Here is a 21026-nt window from a genome sequence, read left to right as displayed (position 1 = left end):
CCTCCCCCAAACTATAGCACTTCACACTTCAGCTCAGATGAAGAGTCACCTAACCTAGAAATGTTAGCTTGCTCTCTCTCCATGGATGTTGTCTGACTCACTGTGATCTCCAGCATTTGTTGTTCTCAATTGAATGCAATGGTCATGCTTCTCCTCCAATGGCTTGTCATGTATTTCCAATGCAAAATTTTATGAAATTTTGATTTTCAATTTCCGATTAAATGTGTTTCCTCTATTCTAAAAGATGCTGCAATAAACTCAAATTTCATAAATCATATTTCAAACACCATTACCCACAGAGTTAACAAGGTGCAGAGCTGGATGAACACAGCAGGCCAAGCAGCATCATAGGAGCAGTAAGGCTGACGTTTCGGGCCCCGTATCCAACTATAATTGTCACATTCCCAAATCCTGATTCAATTTTTTCTAATTATGGGCCACGTGGTTAAAAAAAGACACTTAGAGTCATAGAGATATACAGCAGGGAAACAGACTCTTTGGTCCAATTTGTCCATGATGACCAGATATCCTAAATTAATTTGCCAGCATTTGGCCCCTATTCCTCTCAACCCGTCCTATTCATATACCCATCCAGATGCCTTTTAAATGTACAAGCCTCCATCACTTCCTCTGGCAGCTCATTCCATACACGCACCACTATGAAAAAAATTGGGTCCCTTTTAAATCTTCCCTCTCTCATTTTAAACCTATTCCCTCTAGTTTTGGATTCCAGCACCCCAGGGAAAAGATCTTGGCTGTTCACTCTATCCATGTCCCTCATGATTTTATAAAATTCTATACGGTCAGCCCTGAACCTCCAATGCTCCAGGAAAAAAGCCGCTGCCTATTCAGGCCCACTGTATACCTCCAACCTCCGATACTGGCAACATCCTTGTAAATCTTTTCTGAACCCTTTCAAGTTTACAACATCCTTCCTATAGCAAGCAGACCAAAATCGATTGCAATATTCCAAAAGCAGCCTAACCAACGTCCTGTATGGCTGCAAAATGACCTCCCAACTCCTATACTCAATGCACTGACCAATAAAGGCAAGCATACCAAATGTCTTCTTCATATCCTTTCTACCGGTGACTGTACTTTCAAGGAACTATGAAACTGCACTCCAAGGTCTCTTTGTTAAGCAACACTCCCCACGACCTTCCCATTAAGTGTATACGTCCTGCCCTGATTTGCCTTTCCAAAATGTAGCACCTCACGTTTATCTAACTTAAAATCCATCTGCCACGCCTCGGTCTACTGGCCCTTGTCAATGTCCCATTGTATTCTGAGGTGACCTTCTTGGCTGTCTACTACACCTTCAATCATTGGGAAACTTACTAACGATACCTTCTATTTTCATATCCAAATCATTTCATCACTTCAACTCCCCCTCCCACACCCTGCACGACACGTTCATCCTGGGCCTCTTCCAGTGTCACAATGATGCCACCCGGAAACTGGAGGAGCAACACCTCATATTCCGCCTTGGGAGCCTACAACCCAATGGTCTCAATATGGACTTTACCAGCCTCAAAATCTCCCCACCTCCGGCCTCATCCCAAGACTAGCTACCCCCCTCATCCCCGCCTCCATGACCTGTCCGTCTTCTCTCCCACCTATCCATTCCTCCCACCTCACTGACCAACCCCCACCACCGCTTAGAATCATGATTCTTTTCATACCTCATCAGCTCAAAGCTACTTCTAAAATCTATTTTCCAATTGTTGGAAAAAGTGAGATAAAGAGAAGTAAAAGAAGTTACATTCTTACCACTCGTGAAATCTCTGCAATATTATTCAGTTGAAAGGCCGCCAAGGAATGATGCAATGCTATTGCCACAAACGCTGTAAGGGAGACATCTTTTTCAGTTCCACTAACTCCACCCTAAGGAAGACAAACCCATATAACATATTTAGTGACTTAAAACATACTCTATTATTGTCCAAGGTGTAGAGCTGGATGAACACAGCAGGCCAAGCAGCATCAGAAGAGCAGGAAAGCTGACGTTTCGGGCCTAGACCCTTCTTCAGAAAATGGGCGCTGGAGAATCTGAGATAACAAGGTGTAGAGCTGGATGATGCTGCTTTGCCTGCTGTGTTCATCCAGCTCTACACCTTGTTATCTCAGATTCTCCAGCATCTGCAGTTCCTACTATCTCTATTATTGTCCTTTCACTTTATTGAACTAATATGAACCAGTAGTTTTGTTTAGGCTTGCGTAATCTTGCAGTTATTGGCCTGTAAAAAATCCTGAATTAATCTTGATCAACTGATTGGAGAAGGGATGAATTTTATAGAAATTTTTGTTTTCCACCAATTTGCACAGGGCATTGTGGGTGGTTGAAGGACAGTGTTATTATCCTCCAGGTCTGTGGACAGCAGCATTGCCAACTTGCCAATTTGCATATACGTACAATATTCATTATGTAGCAATAACACATAATTAACCAATAAGGTTTACTAAAAACAACTCTCAAATATCATTGGAAATTTAAATATTTATCACAGAGTTTGAAGGATTAAATTCAATGATACAAAGCAAAAATCAGCAAAGATAGGTGCAATTGGTCAGCGCTTTTGCCACTAAGTGGAGGTTGGCAGCTTGAGGCCACCCAGGAACAAGCAAGCTCTATTCTAACTCCAAGGGCAGCACAGTGGCTCAGTGGTTAGCACTGCTGCCTCACAGTGCTAGGGACCCAGGTTTGATCCCACCCTTGGGCGATTGTCTGTGTGGAGTTTGTACATTCTGCCCATGCCTACATGGGTTTCTGCTGGATGCTCTGGTTTCCTCCCACAGTCCAAAGATGTGCAGGCTAGGTGTATTGGCCATGCCAAAATTGCCTGTTGTGTTTAGGGATGTGTAGATTAGGTGTGTTAGTCATGGGAAATGCAGGGTTACTGAGAAAGGGTAGGGGGATGGGTCTGGGTGAGATGCTCTTTGGAGGGTTGCTGTGGACTTGTTGGGCCAAAAGGGCCTGTTTCCACACTGTAGGGATTCTATGATATGAAAGTATCTTTTGAAGTGTACACTCATGGGTATGCTGTAACAGAGACCTTGAGATATTGCATTACAAATATTTGGAACTAGACTGTCAATTCAGACATAGCATCAAAAAAAGGTCATGGAAGTTGTCACCTATATATAGCGGAAGTGAGGAAAATCCGGCAGGAAATGGTGTCAAAAGGCAGAGTATCTTTTATTCATCTTCAGTTAGTTTGTCCAAGGCACTGGATGCTGGCAGGATGTGAAGCATTTAAGAAATGCATAAGAAAGCACATATAAGGACCTGTACATCTTTGGACGATGGGAGGAAACTGGAGCACCCAGCAGAAGCCCCTCGCAGACGCGGGGAGAATGTGCCAACTCCACACAGATAGTTACCCAAGACTGGAATCGCAACTGGCTCCCCAGTGCATGAGCAGCTCTAACCACTGAGCAACTACGTTGCCCAGAAGGGGTTTAATAAGCCCATACTTTATTTCCATTAATAGATGGGTTAAGACAGATCCAATCCTATATGTCCTATCAAAATAACATATTGTAAACATCATGACAACAATCATAAATGATTTTGAATAAGTAAATCAAAAAAATAAAAATAGTTCCAAAGCCTAAATACTAGATAAGGAGCAGTTAAGATGAATAGCGCAACAACAAAAGGGCCATATTTTATGTAACCATTGGTAACGCTTGAAAATAGAGTCACCAGTAGAGATGTGGAGTAGCTTGATGATTCATTCCAGTGTTTGAAGGAATGCAACTCCAAAGGTCACAAGTTCTCCTTCAATACCACCTTATAACAGTGACTGCATCAACCTGTATTTATGGGCCTGACTGGAAACCCACACAACAAGCATAAACAAAAAAAATGATCTAAGGTGATAGGAGAACAAAAATGTATGTATGCAACATCTTTGAAAAGCAATTATTTGTAGTGGATGCAAGCCTATAAGGAATCTCGTTTCGCAGATTATATTCAATTGCACTGCAGTTCATGCCAGTCAGAATCAGTTTTCTTTTTTTGACAGATAACTAAATGTCCATCACAATGAACTTTGATTGATCAGAATATTTTAAGTAAGGACTATGTCTAGGGTGAGCTGACGGCATTACGGGATGGAGAAGGTACACGCACTGCTGGCATCTTGAGACCATTGAATGAGCAAGCACGGACACAAAGGTTGTAACAGGTAACAATTGTACAGGCAATATCAAAAAGGAGAAAGAAAAGAGTGCACTCAATGAAACATTAACATAAAAAAAGATAGAAGCAGCATATATGGACAGAACCTGTATGTCTCTGGTTATCACTGGATGGGGATCTTCAAATGCTCCAGATACTTTTTGCCCATGGATGAGGTAGGCTACAGATTCCCGAATGAATTTGTCATTGACAACAATTTGTGTTCGCGCCATTGAGAGTATTTTTACAACAAACGCAGTCAACCTGAAAGGAAACAAATCTGTTATGTGCACACAGTGAAGTACTCAAATTACTACGGCATATTCGTAACTTGATACATATCATTTTTGGCAGCCTCATCCAAAAAAATTTAGAAATTTAGTTTCAACATTTCAACTTCCTTGGCTCAATTTGAGATGCCCCCTGTCATCTATCTTCTTCTACTAAACCATCATTATAGAATCCCTACAGTGTGGAAGCAGGCCATTTGAGTCTACACTGACCCTTCAAAGAGCATTCCACCCAATCCCTGCATTTCCCATGGCTAATCCATCTACCTTACACATTTCTGGATACTACATGCAATTTAGCATGGCCAATCCACCTAACCTGCACATATTTGGAATGTGGGAGGAAACCCAAGCAGACACTGGGAGAATATGCAAACTCTACACAGACAGTCGTCCAAAGGTGGAATTGAACCCAGATCTCTGGCACTGTGAAGCAGCAGTGCTAACTGCTGTGTCACTGTGACACATTTAGGTGGCTAAATTCTAAATTCATAGAATTTACAGTGCAGAAACAGGCCATCCGGCAGAACAAGTTCACACCACCCTGCCAAAGAGCATCCCACCCAAACACTTTCCCTTACATTTCCCATGTCTAACCAGAAGCTGGAATTGAACCCAGGTCCCTAGTGCTGGGAGGCAGCAGTGCTAACCACTGAGCCATTGCACCACCCTATGTCACCACTCTATGTCAAAATTTGACAACTCTCCTGTGAAGTTCCACATGATTGGGCATTCTACTCTGCACAGATGCAATCTTAATTTCATTAATCTCTCTTGTTCCTGAACAAATATTCTAACAATTTTAAAACCAATCTACTTTCATTGAAACAAAATGTTCGCTTGTCCTGTGCTTTTTAATGACACCTAAGTGTGAATTATCAAAAGACACTACCCTTAATATTATCTTCCAATGATTTATTACTTCTCAAATGCGCTAAGAATTTTTAATGAATATCCAAGTGAAAATGGGTGTGGAAGACAAGACGAGAAAATGTAACTGAATACAGAATGAGACACGCACCACGTGCTGCTTGGATAAGTTTTCCAGGCTCCATAGGACCCGTCATCTTTCTTATATCCCAAAATTCTATTATACCCTGGAAAAGAATATACCATGTTTGTTATAGCATGTGCTTATTTTCCTTTGAGTGTAGAAAAGAGTTGATATGATCGAGGTGTTAAACTTTAAGTAGCTGTTTTAAGCTCATGTCTGGAGAAGTTGCTTCATCTTCGATCATTTTGGAGCTATACTTCTCAGAACAGACATCAGGAATTTCCAGAAGAAGTAGCTGAAATCTGAATGCCTCGCCTCAAATCGATTATGCATGGAATGTCTCAGCTGAAGTTTTCACGATCACATTAGGAACTTTTCTTTTAAGTCTGAGCATAGAGGTAAAATAAAACGAAATCTAAAAAACCATTGACATTTTAATCAAGTTGTGTGTAAATATTAAATTTAAAAAACTTCACAACAATACAGCTTTTATGAGGATTTAGACTTATATTGCTCTTGGCGCTCGCTAAGTTTGAAGGCCTTTTGTTAAAGAGGACTTCATAGTTAATTGCTCTGTAATTTAACTATAATGTACTTTTATTCTCCTAGGTGTTATATGAAACTAGATAAATCATAACTCACATTTTAAGATAATGTCTCTCCTGGGATGAAAACAAGTGATAAATTGTGTATTATTATTGTACTGATACAACAGCTTTAAGAGGTGTATTAGCCCACAAATAAGCAGTCTGAATGGAAAGTGTCAAGCTCCCACAGAGTCAGGATTTTTAGTTTCAGTTTTGGTTTTTCAACAGCAGTTGCTGGCCCTTTGGAGCTGGGTTTGGAAGCTGTAGTACATCTCTCCCTGCTACACTTTCTCTGTTTTCCCCTCTGCACTGGAGAATTGCCTGTAAGACAATCTATTTTACTGAATTCTGCCTTTTGCCAAGGTGTGTCTAAGGAATGTTACTATATTGGAACAGTTAATTAGCAGTGATTAATATAGCTGCAAAGTATTTGCAAGATGGCAGCTGAGTAAGATGCTCCAACCAGAGCTCTACTTTTTTTTCCTCTTTTCTTTCCTCCTTTCTGCATTTCTTTTCAGCTAATGATTTGGCCTTACCTGGAGGAGAATGGAGGAGCTGAAGAGCCCCGGAGGCAAATCCTGAAACAGAGGCCAGTGCAGGGAATCGAATCCCAAAGTGGAGGCTGGGATGAGGAAGTAGTCCTGGAGCAGAGGCCAGTGGGTGAAGTGCATCCCGGAGAAAACTTACCTTGCAGCAGCTAAGAGCCGGTGCGGAGTGGACTGGAGCAGGGATGATTGTTGGACTGGGGGTCTGGTGCAGGCGGTCAGACCTCATGTGGAAGCCCCTGCACTGAGCTACTGCAATGTGATGCTTATTTATAATTCGGTTATCTTATTCTGTGAATCACTGTAAAGTAATGCAACGACTTCTCTTTTTCATTGCTCGTTTTGTATCTAAGACCTGCACCTAGGTACTTGTACTTAAGATGGCACCATAAGAAGCAACATTGTATAACTTTTCACTGTACTCCTGTACTTGAGTACAGGTGACCATAAAGAACATTCTATTCTATTATTTTATTTAGCATTTCAATTTACAGTTAAGACAATTCTTTTCTTTGTCTATATTTTAACGGTAGTGTAAAAATAAAGCGTGTTTTGCTTAACGTCAAGTAGTTTGACAATCAAATTGCATCTGGAATGCAACACCTTACACTTACCTTTAAAATAAGAAAAAGTTACCGTCTAGGGTATCTTCTGAATATATTTCGAGGGGGTTTGGTCTGATCCATAACAATATTGCAATATTGTGAAAGAAACATCTGAAATTTGTGCCAGTAGTAATCAGACTACCTGCTAACAATGCATGAAAATGAAGCCAGATTTTCGGAAATTTCCACATTCCAAATCAGAGTTTCAAACAAAGGATGTAGAAACGTTCTGAAAATTCAGTTTGGACACCCTTTTTTCAGTCAATTGAAACAAAAACATTAGATTGAGGAAATGTGATTTAACATACCAGGAGATGGCCATTTGAGTATAATGCAAGTGCCATCTCTTTGCAAAAGCGGTTAACATTGTTCCAACTGCATGAGTAAAGTAAACTCAATTGATGTTAAATCTTGGTCATTGCGTTCACTGGCAAATCAAATAAAGGCCTTCTATAAAGCATTGCCTTATAAATAGTTTAAGCGCTTTTCTTACAGAGTAACTGAAGGTTCATACAACATAACTACACTGTCAAAATTCAAACCCTAGTCAAGTTTAATCTGCACAGTGAGCCTGAAGTTGAATGGAAGTAACATCTGGAAAAAAAGAAGCAAACATGCACAGCTGAATATTCGCCTTCTGTAATGCAATATTCAATGATGCTATGAGCCAATTTTCCTTAGTGGTTTTAAATGGCAGCAATGCTTTCTAATTCTACATTTGAGGAATTGTTTTCTTTAAGGAATGCATAGAAAGGAAGCAATAAGGGACTAATTTAACTGAAAAGGTTTGTTGCTGGATCCTATGTTATCCTAAAGGAAATAAGGTTACCTGTTTCAATGTGGAAGATTGCTTCGTCCTTGCGTTCGGCTTTAAGTGATAGCCATTGATCGCTTTGGTCAAGGTATTCAACAGCAAAGACTGTAGGGGCCATATGCATCGCCGTTTGCTCCGCACAACCAGTCGGGACTTTAATGAGATTGTCAATTCCAGCAGCACTTAGTGAGTTCTCCACTGCCTCTCCCATTACTGTCCCTAAAACAACAGGGTTCAAGTTTCAAATAAGAAAAAGTTACCGTCTTAGACTATCTTCTAAATATATTTCGAGGGGGTTTGTTCTGATCCATAACAACATTACAATATTGTGAAAGAAACATCTGAAATTTGTGCCAGTAGCAAGCAGACTACCTGCTAGCAATGCATGAAAATGAAGCTTTTAGAAGACGACAAATTTCATTTCTCTTCTCAGATCTATACAGAGTTTCTTGCAATTCCAACACTCTTTATGCAGTACGGAAGTGGTTAACTGCATAGAACTGTAGTGATTGTTACAAGGTCAGCCAAGTGGACCTCATAGAATATGAGTCCTCTGAGTGGTCTAATCAGTGAAGCCTGGCTGACAGATAAAAACAGGAGTGTCAGACATTCAGGCATTCTTGCAGTTGACTCTGATAAGGCTGTATTAGAGTCAAGGACTTTTCATGTGTAAGTAAAGGGTGACTTGGTGTTGGGATACTGGCCTCTGTGGAATTATTTCAGTGGCAACAAGAATAAAGCACATCGTAAAGAAACTCACTACCACAGTCGTCTTTGAGTTTGGTAAGGATTGCTTACATCGTGCATTATTTGGGAAGCTTGATTCGTTCAACCCCGCTATCAAAGACTGGGCCCCAGTATGCATTACTTTTTCCCAGAAAAATGACATTAGGGTAGATGAAAAGCAACGAGTAATTCTCCAGCTTGGAGACCAACAGCTTTTTTGGTTTTTAGGAGCCTAACTTTCCCCGAGGCACCAAATACTATAACCTTTCAAGGGTTGACGGTTAGGAATATTGTGACCCCAAGCCTCCTATAATTCTGAGACATTACCGGTTTTACTCAGCGATTCAAGAATCAAGGGAATCCATGTCAGGATTTTTGATGTGGTTAAAATGTCTAGCAGAGGCATGTGACTTTGGTTTAACTGGTTGAGGGACTGGTTGGTATGTGGATTAATGATATAACCGTGCAAAAGCAACCGTCAGCTGAAGCCTAACTGGACTTCAACAACTGGCTTTATCGTTGGAAAATACAGCAGATGGAGCATATGAGCTGTAGGATATTCTGATGGAAGTAGACACCCTCGCTAGTCTGATTGAGCTTGGAGAACACTACTTGGGTGCAGCCAATTACATAGCCTCAACTCAGGGCATGCCCTGAACAGAGGGACTCTAGCTCAGCCCACAGAAAAACCTAAAAACAAAGCCAAGCCTCAGCCAAACAGTTTAATACAGGCCAGCAAGCCATTGTAGTTGCCGCTGGTATGTGAATTTGAGATAGCAAAACTAAATGGAGAGAACTCATAGGCCAGTGTGCAGGAGAGTGTACACCCTGGGAAATCTACCTACATCTTACTTGGAACAGTTAAATTGCTTAGCAACATGCAAATCAGAACCAAAATAAAAATAAATGTTTGTTTAAACGGTCATCCCTAATGGAGCTCAATATTGGCACAGCTATATCAGTGATCACAGGATCAGTCTTCACAAAGTTTGCTCTGGGCTCCAACCCTTGTTTTCACAAGGCCTCAGCCAGGCTGACAACCTATACCAGGGAACCTATTATAGATTAAGGGAACAACATTTTTTTCTGGTTTCTTATGAAAAGTAGCTGGTTCAGTTACCACAGATTGTAGTAAAAGGCTCTGGCTCAAGCTTGATATTTTTTGGGGAGGGAAGGAAACGGTTGAGAAAGGTTCACCTCAATTGGCTCTTTTTCCTTGATTACAAAATGGCTGCCTGAGTGAAGTCCTAATTAAATTCATGGAAATCTTCCAGGAAGGTCGAGGAGCTATCAAAGGAGCCAAGGACTCCTTACATGTTCACCAGGAAGCAATTCCACAATTCTGCAGTGCCATTTGACTTATGTGCAAAAGTAGATGAGGAAATTAGAGGCTTGAAAGCAAAGGAATTATCAAACTGCAGAAATGGGCAGCATCGGGTACCGATTTTGAATCTCGATGGATCAGTTCGCCTTTGTCAGAATTTTAGCAAATGGGAAATTGTTTTTCACAGCTTGGTAAACACACAATCCCTTACATAGGGGAATTATATGCAAAGTTGGCAGGGGGACTGTCCTTCATGAAGCTGGACATGAGCCATGTACACTTGTGATTTCAGTTAGATGAGAGTTCTTAGAAGTATGCTACAATTAATACCCATAAAGGTTTGTACCAAATATACAAGACTGCCATTAGGGGGTATCCTCAGCCTGTGCACCTTTTCAGTGGACATGAGAGAACATTTTGCAAGGTTTATCCAAGGTTGACATTTATCTAGATGACATGCTAATAACCAGGAAGACCTGTCAGAGAACTTGGAAATAGTCATTAGACATTTCTGCTCGGTGGTTATATGCCTTAGAAGGAAAAAATATATGTTTCAGGTACCCCAAGTGACCTATTTGGGCTACAGAGTCGACAAACCAGGTTACACCTGTTCAAACGTAAAGTGAGGTTGATCAAAGATGCCCCCGGCTTTCACTTCTGTACCGGAGCTTAGATCTTTCCTTGGGCTGGTGAATTATTAAGGAAAATTCATTAATAACTTGGCCTCCATTCAATTTATGTACCTTTGCATCAACTCCTAAAAAAACAAAGAGTCAGCCTTGGAAATGGTTGAGTAGCCACACCATAGCTTTCAGGGAAGTGAAGAAATAGCTATTGTCTTTTAAGATGTTGGAATACTATGACCCCAAGTATGGCATCTATATAGTATTAGCTCATAGGCGGCCCAAAGGAGAAGAATGTCCAATAGTGTATGCTTCCAGGGCTTTGGCTAATGCAGAGCATATAGATAGAGGAAGGAGGAATGGCGGTCATATTTGGAGTCAGGAAGTTGCATCAATACTTTTATGGACATAAATTTGTAATAATAATCATCAAGTGGTATGGCAAAAGCAAAACCTGAGAAAACAACATTTTTTCTCTCAGTAAAAGAAAACCCAACTGCTGCCTAATGAACTCCAAAACTCTTTATCCAGGATCACCCAAGTCAAACATGGTAGAAATTCCACCTCAGACCACTGTATTCAAACAATCTGCCTTGGAAAACCTGTGTATGGCAGCACAATGGCTCAGTGGTTATAACTGCTGCCTTACAGCACCAGGGTCCTGGGTTTGATTCCACCCTTGGGTGACTGTCTGTGTGGAGTTGGCATGTTCTCCCCTTGTCTGTATGGGTTTTCTCTGGGTGCTCTGGTTTGCTCCCACAGTTCAAAGGATATGCTGGATTGGCCATGCTAAATTGCCCCATTGTGTTCAGGGATGTGTAGATTGGGGGGACGGGTCTGGGTGGGATGCTCTGACGGTCAGTGTGGACTTGTTGGGCTAAAGGGCCTGTTTCCACACTGTAGCAATTTTATGATAATAGACCACAAACAGCTGCTAGATCTATTTAAAAAGGACAAGACTGTGCTGACCATAGCTTCAGGATGAATTCAGCAGTGGGCTCTAATACTAAGTGCATATCTGGGAGGCCAAGTAGTGAATGTGGATGCATCAAGCCACCTCCCTCAGGCAGATGCACCACCGGTGGTTCCGCCACTGTAAGATTCCGTAACGGTTTTAAAATTTTCTGGACACGCTTCCAGTCACAGCTGACAATATCAGACTTTGGATGTAGAAAAGTCCAGTCCTGGCAAATCTGAAACTGCTGGTGATGATGGAGAAAGTCAAAAAGGTTTTACAACCAGAATTGAAACCTTTTTGGACCCAGAGAGACCAGATCACAGTAGAGGATGGCATATTGTTATGGGGAGCAAGAGTGATTGTCGAGCAAAGGCCACTGCCAGATACTGACTGAACTCAACCAGGGTCATTCAGGGGTTTCCAAAATGAAGATGTTGGTGAGAAGTTACATCTAGTGGCCAGGATTGGATGCAGACATAGCCGTGTTAGTGGGGCAGTGCCCAGAGTGCCAACAAGGACAAAATTATTGCCAGCAGCTCCCCCACATTTATGAGAACAGTTGGCTAAACCCTGGACTTGGTTACATGTCAGCTATGCAGGTCCTTTCATCGGCTCAATATTCTCAGTCATTGTGGATGCCCACTCAAAGTGGTTGGACATGCATAGAGTTTATTCGTAAAACACAGGAACGACGATAGAAACACTACTTGCATCTTTTGCAATACATGAATGCCCGCAAGTGTTGGCCACAAATAATGGGCCATCATTTACCAGCAGGAAATTTGAGTATTTCCCAAAGTCAATTGACCATTGCCGATTGTTGGAAAAACCTATCTAGTTCACTAACGTCCTTCAGGGAAGCAAATCTGCCACCCTCACCTGGTCTGGCCTACAAGTGACTCCAGACCCACAGCAATGTGGTTGACTCAACTGCCCTGTGAAATGGCCTAGCAAACCACTTGGTTGTATCAAGCAGTACACAAAGTCTCAAAGAAACGAAATTGTATGGATTACTAGGCATCAAGCTAGGCACCAAAAAGACAACAGCAGAAACTGACTTGTTAACCTTGCAATTCCTCCTCACTAACATCTGGGGGCTAGTGCCAAAAATGGGAGAGCTGTCTCACAGACTAGTCAAGCAACAGCCTGACGTAGTCATACTCACAGAATCTTACCTTCCAGATAATGTCCCAGATACACCACCATCACAATCCCTGGATATGTCCTGTCTTACCGACAGGACAGACCCAGCAGAGGGGGCGGCACAGTGGGATACTGTCAGGAGGGAGTTGCTCCAGGAGTCCTCAACATTGACTCAGGACCCCATGAAATCTTGTGGCTTCAGGTTAAACATGGGCAAGGAAACCTCCTGCCGAATCCCACATACCATCCTCCCTCAGCTGATGAATCAGTACTCGTCAATGTTGAACAACACTTAGAGGAAGCACTGAAGATGGGTGGGGGATTTCAATGTCCATCACCAAGAGTGGCTTGGCAGCAGTACTACTGATCAAGCTGGTGGGGTCCTAAAGGACACAGCTGCTGGACTGGGTCTGTGGCAGGTAGTGAGGGAACCAACAAGAGGGAAAAACATACTTGACTGCCAGCTGCAGTTGCATCTGTCCATGACATTATTGGTAAGAGTGGCCATTGCACAGTCCTGGTGGAGACGAAGTCCAGCCTTCACATTGAGAATAACCTCCATCATGTTGTGTGGCACTATTACTAAATGGGACAGACTTTGCACAGATCTAGCAACTCAATACTGGGCATCCATGAGGTGCTATGGGCCATCAACAGCAGCGGAATTGTACTCCAACACAATCTGTAACCTCTTGGCCTGGCATATCCCCCACTCAACCATTACTATCAAGCCAGGGGATCAACCCTGGTTCAATGGAGAGTGCAGGAGGGCATGCCAGGAGCAGCACCAGGCAAACCTGAAGATGAGGTATCATCCTGGTGAAGCCACCAAACAGGACTACTTGCATGCCAAACAGCGAAAGCAGCAAGTGACAGACAGAGCTAAGCAATCCCACAATAACAGATCCGATCTAATCTTTGCAGTCCTGCCACATCCAGTTGTGAATGGTTGTGAACAATTAAACAACTCACTGGAGGAGGTGGCTGCACAAATATCCCCATCCTCAATGATGGAAGAGCCCAGCAATCTTCAGCCAGAAGTGCCTATTGGGTGATCCATCTCAGCCTCCTCCAGTGGAGCCCAGCATTACAGATACCAGTCTTCAGTTAATTTGATTTCAAGAAACAGTTGGAGACAGACACTGGATACTGCAAAGGCTACGGGCCCTGACAACATTCCGGTAATAGTACTGAACAAAGAACAAAGAAAATTACAGCACAGGAACAGGCCCTTCGGCCCTCCAAGCCTGCGCCGATCCAGATCCTCTATCTAAACCTGTCGCCTATTTTCCAAGGATCCATATCCCTCTGCTCCCTGCCCATTCGTGTATCTGTCTAGATACATCTTAAATGACGCTATCGTGCCTGCCTCTACCACCTCTGCTGGCAACGCGTTCCAGGCACCCACCACCCTCTGCATAAAGAACTTTCCACGCATATCTCCCTTAAACTTTTCCCCTCTCACCTTGAAATCGTGACCCCTGAAGAAGGGTCTAGGCCCGAAACGTCAGCCTTCTTGCTCCTCTGACACTGCTTGGCCTGCTGTGTTCATCCAGCTCTACACCTTGTTATCTCAGATTCTCCAGCATCTGCAGTTCCTGCTAGCTCCCTTAGCCAAGCTGTCCCAGTACAGTTACAACACTGATATCTATCCAACAATGTGGAAAATTGCCCAACTATGTCCTGTACACAAAAAGCAGGACAAATCCAACCTGGCCAATTACCGCACTATCAGTCTACTCTCGATCATCAGTAAAGTGATGGAAGGTGTCATCAACAGTGCTATCAAGCAGCACCTGCTCAGTGACACCCAGTTTGGGTTCCACCAGGGCCACTCAGCTCCTGACCTCATTACGGCCTTGGTTTAAACATGGACAAAAGAGCTGAATTCCAGAGGTGAGGTGAGAGTGACTGCCCTTGACATCAAGGCTACATTCAACAGAGTGTGGCCTCAAGGAGCTTTAGCAAAACTGGAATCAATGGGTATCGGGGAAAAATCTCTGGTGGTTAGAGTCATATCTCACACAAAGGAAGATGGTCATGGTTGATGGAAGACAATCATTTCAGCTCCAGGACATTTCTGCAGGAGTTCCTTAGGGTAGTGTCCTAGGCCTAACCATTTTCTGCTGCTTCATCAATGCCCTTCCCTTCATCATAAGGTCAGAGGTGGGGATGTTCACCGATGATTGCACAATGTTCAGTACCATTTGCGACTCCTCAGATACTGAAGCAGTCCATGTTCACATGCAACAAGATCTGGGCAATATCCAGGCAAGTAATATTTGTGCCACACAAATGCCAGGATATGACCATCACCAACAAGAGACAATCTAACCATTGCCCCTTGACATTCAATGGCATTACCATCACTGAATCCCCCACTATCAACATCTGGGGTTTAATCATTGATCAGAAACTCAACTGGACTCAACACATAAGTGCAGTGGCTACAAGACCAGGTCAGAAGCTAGGAATACTGCGGCGAGTGACTCACCTTCTGACTCCTCAAAGCCTGTCTACCACCTACAAGGCACAAGTCAGGCGTGTGATGGAATACTCCCCACTTGCCTGGATGGGTGCAGCCCCAACAACACTCAAAGCTTGACACCATCCAGGACAAAGCAGCCGCTTGACTGGCACCACATCCACAAGCATCCATTCCCTCCATCACCGACGCTCAGTAGCAGCAGTGTGTACTATCTACAAGATGCACTGCAGAAATTCACCAAAGATCCTTAGAAAGCACCTTCCAAACCCAGGACTACTTCCCTCTAAAAGGACAAAGGCAGCAGATTCATGGGAAGACCACCGCATCCACGCTCCCCTCTAAGTCACTCATCATCCTGACTTGGAAATATATTGGAAATATATTGCCATTCCATCATAGTCACTGGGCCAAAATCTTGGAAATCCCTCCCTAACGGTATTGTGGATCAACCCACAGCAGGAGGACTGCAGCGGCTCAAGAAGGCAGCTCACCACCACCTTCACATGGGCAATTAGGGACAGGCAATAAATGCTGGCCAGACAGCGACACCCCCATCCACAAAATGAATAAATAAATAAATAAATAAAGGCATTCAGCATATAAGGACAACTCCATACCATCAATCATCTAATGGTCTGATAGAAAGAGCAGTTCAAACTTTGAAGGTAGGCTTAAAGAAGTAGTGTACAGCTTCTCTCGATAACAAACTGTCCGATTCCTATTTGATTATTTGATCGTGCAACTACAGAGCCAGCTCCAGCAGTGGAGATCATGGGAAGAAGCATCCACATTTAGATAAATCTGATCTTCCCAGATCTCGAGGCTGTGGGGGAGGGCGGGGAAGATGAAATGGCACCAGGAATGCCAATGTCGGACACAAGATATCACTAAGAAAGAGACAGAGACACAGTTTATTTCAGGGGACGACGTTTGGTGCAGGCGCCATGGGAATGGCCCTGTATGGATAAGGGGCATGGTCGACATGAGGTCAGGTCCAGTGTTATATAAAGATCACGTAGATGCGACGGCCCTGAACAAGCAGGCAGACCATATCAAAGCTGCAAACTTGCAAACGGGGCGGGAACACAACGTGCCTGGCTCCTCAGAACAGGCAGCAAGGCTGGTGTAACCCATGGGTTCTCCCTCTTCTTCAAGTGTTGAACAGACCTGGGAACCGGAGATGGACACGGTAGATATCATCGCATCATTGCCTTTGCCAACTGCAGGGGAGAATGAATTTCTTCCGAGACACTCCGGGCACAAGATGTGAGCTACTGTGCGTTACTCGCCCTTATCTGACGAGGAGTCAGAGGAACCTGAACCAGCGCTAAAATGCCCCAGGAGGAGCTATGAAGAACCAGCTTGTGTCCGTGAAGTCAGTGGGGGAGGGATGTAGTGATTGTAATGAGTCAGCCAGGTGGATCTCAGAATTGGTTCCCTGACTGGTGCTGTTAATCTGGTCCAGATAGGAAGCCCTGGCTGACAGATAAAAACCTGGAGTGTCAGACATCCATTTGACTGTGACATGCTGTTTCAGAATCATGGATGTGCAAATAAAGGCTGATCTGGTGACAGGATACCAGACTCCGTGGAGTCACTTCAAGAACAATATTTTCCAAGTGCACAAACTTCTGAGATTGTTTGGGTCAATAGTTAGTCTTCATGAATAAAAACAACAGAAATAGCTAGAAAAACTCAGCAATTCTGCAGGGAGAAATCAGAGTTAATGTTTCGGGTCCAGTAACCCTTCCTCAGGACTGAGGACACTGGACCCGAAACGTTACCTCTGATTTCTCTCCACAGATTCTGCCAGACCTGCTGTGATTTTCCAGCAATTTCTGCTTTTGTTTCTTATTTCCAGCATCCATAGTTCTTTCGGTTTTTCATTAGTCTTCATGTCTTTGAATCCAAAATTGAGCTCCTGTCTCGAGATTGAAACAAAAATTCCAGGCTGAAAACTCTAATGCAGTAACGATAGAGACAACAGTACACATACAAAAACATGATGCTTTGGAAGCTTCACAGTCGGATGGTTGAGAAATGGGAAGTTATTTGCCGTAACGTAGCTGAATGGCATAAGGGGTAAATTGACTACTGTTGTTTCCATTTCCTACGTGCCTCACTTCTCTATCTTCTAGGAACTGTGACCCAATCTTATAATATTACTTCCATTAATTTAGGCTAATGTATATCCCATATTTATTCAGCTATCGCTTGAACACTTCAAGGATGCTATTAAAGACCCTGTTCAGCCTCGCCAAAAGATAGAATGCTAAAAGAGAAATGCAATATATACTCACCTGTGGCACGGATGTACATATAATTGTCAGTGTCAGGTACCAAGTTAGATGGCTCCTCTTCAGATATTTCATAGGTGCTTTTTGCTGGAAAAGATAGAGTGTTTAGGATGACAACCTGGAATGTAAAGTAAAAGCAAAACCCTTTGGATGCTGTAAATCTGAAACATGTAGCAAGAATGCTGGAGAAACCCAGCTGTACAGAGAGAAACAGACTTAACATTTCATGTCCCTTTTTTTTTCTGGATGACAGTGTAGCTCCATATTTTTCATCACTCCTGAAATCATCACCCCTCCATGGCCTTGACTAAACCTCCTCACACTGTGCTTCCTGCAAGGACTCCATTTCATTCTCACATATTCCCCATCTCTCTCATGTCCGTTCTGATGATGCCACTTTCTACTGGGCTGCATCCACATGACATGGTTAACAGGACTTCAGCCATATCCAACCTATCTCACACTTCTGCTCTCATCCATTCCTCTCATTCACAAAGAATCATAGGATTCCATTCTTCTTTAATTTCCACCCAAATCGTCACTGCTTTCAAAAGCATCATCTCTCACATTTATACCACCTCCAGCAGAATGCCACCACTGAACATATCATCCCCCCATTCCACTGTCACTGTGTCACTAGATTGATTTTGGTCACTGAAAGCCGTCAAAATGTTAGCTCAAAAATGTCCACGCTTGGTTCAGTTGAGGAATACATCACATCAACACCTTAAATCCCCTAAATCCTTTCCTTAGAACTCCTTCAAGTCACAACTAATTTTGCCCCCTAAAGCAAATGATTATTTGTATCATGGTCTGGGCAGCAAGATTCAGATCATAAGCGCTACCTGCTTTTTTAAAACAAATTTTACTCCCACATATCCAGGGCATCTTTCACTAAACATCCTGAAAACGTAGCCTCTAGTTCATGTGGCATCATGGGAATTATACTTCCTTTCCTCAGTTATCTAAGTCTTGCACGATCTGGAATATCTTTATCAAATCTCTCTTCGATCTTTTAGACTTCAAGGAACACTTATGCTTCAATGCCAGTTATTTGATTTTAACGCATGCAAACAAATTCATTGTCCAGGATTTGAGAAACTGTAGATGCCTTGCAAAAGTGCAGTTGCACGAGTTGCCCAGAGGAAATATCTTGGAGGAACTGACTCTTCTTCAGAAGTTTCATTTCTTCAGTCCACCTGTCTGCTGCTCAAATGAAAGTCACGTGCAACAGCCTGACGACTTCTTCCAGTATGCTTTGCACAACCGCACAGAGACCAAGCTATAACAAAAGGCTTGATCACAGGATCTAGAGCAACATTCCGTTGTTGTAAAGTGGGTATTCCATATTAACAGGAGTGGTAATACCAGCTGAAAATATTTGATTGTAACACTGAGTGTTAATTAAACAGGACACTTTCAGAAGAACCATATCAACAATACTTAATCATCCAATTCCATTGAATCGGAATGTAGAGTTAACGTTTCGTGTCCGGTGACCCTTCTTCAGAAACAATCGCTGGACCCGAAGAGTTAACTCTGATTTTTCTTCACAGATGCTGCCAGACCTGCTGAGCTTTTCCAGCAACTTGTTTTTGTTCCTGATTTACAGCATCCACAGTTCTTTCGGTTTTTTTCAGTTTGAATTCAAATGTACATACAAATGGTTGAAGGCTTCATTCTTTGCCACTCTTTCTCTGCACAGCAGCAATTACAACGGCTAAAAATAAATTCATTTTTGATGTTCAGCAATGGTTTCAAGGAGACATTCAATTTTCTGTGTAAAAATGACTAACAACATTTCAAAGGTTCTGTTAGGTATTATTCTCTGCCATAGTATTGCTTAGGCAGCTGGATTGTTAGACAGCTTTGACAGTTGTCTGCGGGATATCATCGCTCATGATGCATTAGGAAAAATTAAATACAGGACTGCATTTCACTAGATCAGCAACTGTAAAGAAATCACTGGTGATGACAGGTTTTTATTTGATATTTATAAGCTGAATTTCAACTCTGCATCTTCCATAACATGGCCCTAACATTATCAACTATATTACTGGATTGCATAAGAACGTAAGAATTAGGAACAGGAATCGGTAATTCAGCTCCTCAAAACTGCTCCACTATTTGATGCCATCCTGACTGATCGCCTCTCAGCCTCAACTTCTTTTTCCTGCTCACTATCCAGAATCCTTCAATACATTACCACTTTAAATTTCAAGATGGCGGTGGAGTAGCAGGGCTGTGTGCAGGCTCTTGCCCAGGGCTCACCACTCCCATCTGCTGTCTCTCCTCTTTTTTCTTTTGCTTCAACTCTAATTCTTTGGGTTTTTTGCTTTTTCTCCCCCCTTTTCTGTTGGAGGTAGTTGGCAGCATCAGCACAGCAGTGAGAGCGGGCCGCATGCAGAGTGGTGGACACAGCTTCTCCTGGCAATCGGAGCTTGTGGCAGTGGATTTTTCAGGGTGGCAGCACCAGCAAGGTGACATCTGCAGCCGAAGCGGAACTCTCGGCAGCCTGGCCTGGCAGTGGAGCCAGGGAGTCCTGGGCAGTAGGCCCACAGCAGGGACTTCTGACCTGACAGCAGAACCAGGGACTCCTGGTTGCAGTTGCAATAGTTGCAGGGACTTCTGGTTATCGACGAGGTGGCAGCAGTAGTGAAGCAGGGGGCTCCTGGTTGTGGGGCAAGTGTAGGTTAAGCAGCATCAGCGAAGTTGGCCCAGCAGCGAAGAAATGGCACCTAAAGTGTAGCAACTCTTACGTTGATGGGTCTGGCACAGGTGGCAGCGAGTTGGTGAAGGTCTCTCTTTCAGCTAATGGAGGGCAGGTGCTGGCGTGGACTGGGTTGGAAAGATTGTTATTCTGAGTTTTTATTTCTTTACTTTTCTAATTTATTTCTATGATCGGCAATGCTGAAATTCTTATTTCTTTATTTTTCTAATATTTTCCCCTAAGAATTTGTTCTTAAGAATCTGTACCTAAGTACCTTTGTACCTAAGTACCTTTGTACCTAAGAATGTCACCATAATGTGGCAACTTGTAAACTTCTCACTGTATTCATTGGAGTACATGTAATAAAAAAAGCTAATTCAATTCAATTTACTTAATATCCCAACATCCATTACACTATGGAGTAGTGAAATCCAGAGGTTCATGACCTTTTGAGAGAAGTAATTTCTCCTCATCTATATTTTAAAATTGCTATCCCTTATACTAAAAATATGACCACACAAGGAAGCATCCTTTCTACTTTATTTTGTCAAAACCCTTTAGCATCTTACATACCTCAACCAGATTTCCTCTCATTCCCTAAACTCTAGAGGATAGGCCGAAACTGCTTAATTTTTTTGCAAGATAAATCCCTCATCTCTGGAATCAATCTATTCAGCCTCCTCTGAACTGCCTCCAATACAACCAGAGATAACAAGGTGTAGAGCTGGATGAACACAGC

General features: G+C 42.8%; 1 protein-coding gene across 1 annotated transcript in view; it reads right to left on the bottom strand.

Moving 5' to 3' along the window:
* The window catches only part of LOC125486897 (complement C4-A-like), a 179844-nt gene that overhangs the window by 60180 nt on the left and 98638 nt on the right, over positions 1-21026 (bottom strand). The window contains exons 19-24 of the mRNA XM_048616449.1: positions 19239-19354; positions 17581-17664; positions 8034-8237; positions 5495-5570; positions 4291-4447; positions 1771-1884 (exon numbers count right to left, since the gene is read on the bottom strand). Of these exons, the coding sequence (XP_048472406.1) occupies positions 1771-1884; positions 4291-4447; positions 5495-5570; positions 8034-8237; positions 17581-17664; positions 19239-19354 (751 nt within the window). The remainder of the gene's footprint in view (positions 1-1770; positions 1885-4290; positions 4448-5494; positions 5571-8033; positions 8238-17580; positions 17665-19238; positions 19355-21026) is intronic.

This window comes from Rhincodon typus, chromosome 35 (assembly GCF_021869965.1).
Source record: "Rhincodon typus isolate 14 chromosome 35, sRhiTyp1.1, whole genome shotgun sequence".
NCBI classification, from domain to species: Eukaryota; Metazoa; Chordata; class Chondrichthyes; order Orectolobiformes; family Rhincodontidae; genus Rhincodon; species Rhincodon typus.
The sequence above is the reverse complement of the archived record's forward strand: the minus strand, read 5'-3'. Positions and strand labels throughout refer to the sequence as shown.